The sequence below is a fragment of the Otolemur garnettii genome, unplaced genomic scaffold (genome assembly GCF_000181295.1).
Source record: "Otolemur garnettii isolate 467f Iridium unplaced genomic scaffold, OtoGar3 scaffold00096, whole genome shotgun sequence".
Taxonomy (NCBI): Eukaryota; Metazoa; Chordata; class Mammalia; order Primates; family Galagidae; genus Otolemur; species Otolemur garnettii.
In genome coordinates, this window is record NW_003852491.1 from 455,191 (window position 1) to 459,904 (window position 4,714).

At 49.5% G+C, this 4,714-nt stretch overlaps 1 protein-coding gene across 1 annotated transcript in view; it reads left to right on the top strand.

Moving 5' to 3' along the window:
- SDR42E2 (short chain dehydrogenase/reductase family 42E, member 2) overlaps nt 1–4,714 on the top strand; it is a 20,285-nt gene that overhangs the window by 7,385 nt on the left and 8,186 nt on the right. Inside the window, exons 7-8 of the mRNA XM_003795841.1 lie at nt 1,876–1,958; nt 4,137–4,274. Of these exons, the coding sequence (XP_003795889.1) occupies nt 1,876–1,958; nt 4,137–4,274 (221 nt within the window). The remainder of the gene's footprint in view (nt 1–1,875; nt 1,959–4,136; nt 4,275–4,714) is intronic.

Sequence of the window (4,714 nt, forward strand, 5' to 3'; positions counted from 1 at the left end):
GTTGTTTGGCGAGTCCAGGCTGGGGATTCGAACCCGCCACCTTAGGTGTACATGGCTGGCGCCTTAGCCGGTTGAGCTATAGGCGCCGAGCCTCTGTGTCTTTTTTTTTTTTGAGACAGAGTCTTACTATGTCACCCTCAGTAGAGTGCTGTGGCATCACAAGTCACACCAACCTTAAACTCATAGGCTTAAGCGATTCTCTTGCCTCAGCCTCCCAAGTAGCTGGGACTACAGCCACAACACCTAGCTATTTTTTTGTTGTTGTTGTCATTGTTGTTTGGCAGGTCCAGGCCAGGTTCCAGCCCACCAGCTCTGGTGAATGTGTCTGAAGCCCTAGTCATTGAGCTACAGGCCCTGAGCCTGTTCTGAGTTGCTTATATGATGTTAATCTCTTATTGTGGATCTTAGATTGAAAAGTTTGAAGGCCACTGAGTTGAATTATGTTGGCTGGGAGGATGAAGAGAGGGATGCCCTTTGCATTAACCCAGTGAGGTGTCCTCTGCAGAGGGAGGCACTCTGGTTCTCCAGCTGAGAGGGCACCTCATCGTCCCTGATCCCAGTGACTGGACAGAGGTCAGCAGGCCATAGCAATAACTGAGAGTGATTGCATCTTGGGAACCTCCCAGTTTAATGTTCCCAATGCAAAGAAATGACAAATGTTTGAGGTGATAGATATGCTAATTACCCTGATTTGGTCATTACACATTACATATATGTATACCTGTATCACTCTATATCCCATAAATATGTACAGTTTTTACATGGCAACTAAAAATAATAAAAGAAAAAAGTCTTAAATGAATTATGGGAATAAACTGGAAATTTTGTCAGCATTCTTAAGACTTAAAAGAGGCAGCCCCTCAGTCTGGACCCTTATACCTCCACGGGAGATATGTGCACCCCCTTCCACCCTTGAAGAGAATTGGGAAGTCCTGGACCAGGCTCTGTTGTGGTCTGGGGGATTCTGTGGGACAGAGCTGTGAGAGGGGAGCAGACTCCCAGGCCGTGTGTGAAGGCTGTAGTCTCTTCCTTCCAACCTTCATTGTTGGGAAAGTGTAACTAACAGCTGCCACAACTTCTGAGGCATCCATTTTCCAGGTGAGAAAACCAAGACAGAGCTGAAAGACAGGGTTTATTAATAGTCTTTCCCCATGATTAGTGGAAAAGGCTTGGGCTTCCAGTCCCCCCTCAGCTCCCCCACGCTAAACTATGTGGCTGGAAGCAAATCATATCCCTTCTCTGAGTCTTCGTTTGTTCATCTGTAAAACAGGCTAATAACAGCTCCTGTTTCACAGGGTTGCTTTGAAGGGAAAAAAAAAATCCCAGCTTCCCAGAGTGCCAGGAACATAGTTGAACCTCTCTGACAGTCCTTATCTATTAAGTATCTATAGGTAGTTCTTATCTATTAGATTAAGACCTCTCCTGGTCCTTATCTAACTGATTATTAGTAAAGGGAAAGCCCAAGAAAGCTATGGTATTAGGGAATGTAGGTCTGGGTACATCTGTACAATGGGCACAATGGGACTCTCAGGGAGTGGAAGGAGATCACAGTAATGTGCTTGGGTCTTACCTCTGCTACTGGCAGAATACATATGTTCTGGGTCTCTGTACCTGTGGGTACTGTGAAGATGGACCGTTTCTTGGTTGTCCTTAAATTCTTAGCAGTAGGGTGGGGGCAGGAGGCGAGTGGGACTTTGAATAGCATTGAATGATTGACTGACTGAAGAGAATAACTGAATTCAGAGACCCCAGAGCTGGTCTCCTCTAACCTATCTGGCTAAGGACTGGGAGATGTGGGCAGCCTTTCTCTCCCTCTTCTGGCCAAGCTGCTCTTGCCCTTGCCCAGGCTCCTGACTGCCCTCCCCTGTATCCTAGGAGGAGGCACTCTTCGGACATGTGTGCTCAGGCCCCCAGGGATCTATGGCCCTGAAGAGCAGAGGCACCTGCCCCGTGTGGCGGTATGTCACCCCACCCTCCCAGAACACAGGCACTGCGTCAGTCTCAAAGCAGGACATCCTGAGCCTGGAACCCTCAGTTCTGGGAGATGCCCCTGCCAGGAACAGAGCTGTCAGTGTGTCCCAGCCAGGCCCAGGTATAAGTAGGAGAAACATAGAACTGTGACTGAAAGAGACAGAAGGGAGCTTGTTGCCACCACTCACGTGTGGGCACCCTGAGGGCTGGATGGTTCACCCATGCTGGCAGCACAAGAGTCATCATACTGAAAACCTTGTGCTAGAGAAACCAGTGCCAGGAGTCTAACCACAAAGGGCTTTAGGCTCTGTCCTCAGATTTCTTATGGCTGGTCAGGGCAACAGATGCCACAAGCCACAGCCTCGGTGAGGTAAGGGCTGTGTAGAGGGGAAATCAAGAAGATGGACCTGGAAGGAGAGCTTCCAGTTGTGCTTCCTAGAGGTGGGGAAGCCTGTGGTATATGGAGAGAGAAGGAATCAAGGAAACTGGGTTGTAGAGAGAAGGTAGAACAGAGGAGGCAGTGTGGACACAAACCTGGAAGTGAGAAAGATGGTGATCAGTTTAGGAAGCAGAGCTGGTCTGGGACTGTGTGGTCCTGGGGGCCATAGAGAGTGATTGAGGGAGTTTAGCTCCAGTCTGCAGTGTCAACACACTCCTTTGTTAGGGCTGCCTTGTTTGTTTGTTTGTTTAATTAACTGGATTCTCAAAGGATGTGGCATCAACCTAATGGCTTTCTCCTTTATTTATTGATTGATTCAACAAATATTTACTATGTGCCTGGCACTGTTCTAGTTTTAGGGACAGATCTGTGAACACAACCACCACTTCCTAACTTTCTGGGGCCTGTCTTCTCACATGAGACTGGATAATAAACAGTAACTGTGTCAAGTTATAAGGTGTGTTCAAAGGTGCCGCACACCATGGAGAAAAGGGAGAAGTAGAGCAGGGTGAGGGAACTGGGTTCGCTGCACAGTCAGGGGAGGTGACATTTGAGCATCTCCTAGACAGAAGTGATAGAGTGCATCACACAGGTGTTTCCAGGTATTTGGGGCAACAGCTCCCTCAAAGCCCTGAGATGGGAATCTGCTGCACGTTTGGGAGAGGTGTGTGGTTAGGAGGAGGTAATGGTGCAGAGTAGCTGAGGCCAGGTCAGGAGGGGTCTGTAGGCTGGTGTCAGGACGATAGCTGCCAGCGTGGCAGGATGGGTGCCCTGGTAGGCTCTGAGCCAGGGAGAGGCATGGTCTTACTCAGCATTTAAAAGGAATCCCCTGGACCAGACATAGTGGCTTATACCTGTAATCCCAGCACTTTAGGGGGCTGAGGCAGGAGGATCACTTGAGGCCAGAAATTTGAGGCCAACCTGGGCAACATAGCAAGACCCCATCTCTATAAAAAATTCACACCCAGTAATGGTCTGAAAAAAATAAATAATTTTTTTTTAAAGGATACTTCTGGCTGTGCAGAGAACAGGCCACAGGGCTGAGAGTGAGAGAGGGGGACCAGTTAGGAAGCTACTGTGGGGTCCAGGAACAGGATGAAGATAGCAGTTAGGGTGGTAAGGAGTGGGCAGAATCTAGACATTTTTTTTTTTAGAAACAGAATTGCCCTCGGTAGAGTGCTGTGGCATCACAGCTCACAGCAACCTCCAACTCCTGGGCTTAAGCCATTCTCTTGCCTCAGCCTCCCAAGTAGCTGGGACTACAGGCACCCGCCAGAACTCCCAGCTATTTTTTTGTTGCAATTTAGCCGGGGCCAGGTTCGAACCTGCCACCCTTGGTATAAGGGGCCAGTACCCTACTCACTGAGCACCAACTGATTCTGGACATATTTTAATAGTTGAGCCACCTGGATTAGCAGGTGGGTTAGATGTGGGGTATGAGAGAAGTAAAGGTTGAAGGCAGCTCCAGGGTATCGACCTGAGTAGTAGAGTGAACTCAGCAGTGAGCTGGGAAGGAGGGAGGAACTGGTGCTCTCTCTAGGACCTGGTAAATTGAGTTGTCTGTTAGACACGAGGCGTTGATGTCATGAAGGCAGCTGGGGACCCATGGGTTTGGGGCTGGAGGTCCTGGCCTGGAGCTAGAAGTCTGGGAGCTATCAGCCAACAGATGGACCATGAAGCCACTCCAGGCTCAATCAAGACTGGATCACCCCTTCCTCTCCACCAGAGCCACATCAAGAGAAGACTGTTCATGTTCCGATTTGGGGACCGCAGGACACAGATGAACTGGGTTCACGTGTGCAATCTGGTGCAGGCGCACATGCTGGCAGCTGAGGCCCTCACTGCGGCCAAGGGCTATGTGGCTGTGAGTCTCTTGAGATGCCCCCTCTCCCCTTCCTCCAGGGCTGCAGCAGGCAGTGGGTCCATCTCCATCCCAAGAACATCTCTGGCCCACTCAAGATTTCCCCCAAGTGGAAGCTGGCTGGCAGGGCTGGTGGCCAAGGGAAGCTTGGGGGAGGGATTCTTTATAGAGCATCTTTAGCTCTGCAAAGAGACTCTGTGAGGTAGGTGTTATTGATCCCAGAATAACAGTCACCAAATGTTAAGCAAATGTCCTGTTTATCTTCACAACAGCCCATAGGGGAGATCCCTTAATTGTCCTCTGTTTCTCAGATAAAGGAACTAAAGTATTAGGAAGTTAGCAATACTGTTGAGGTCACACAGCTAGTCAGTGTGGTGGCCCCAGGATTCAGAGGGAATGGCCCAGCTCTGTCCCCAGGCTGCTCAGGAGGACCATGGTTTGAT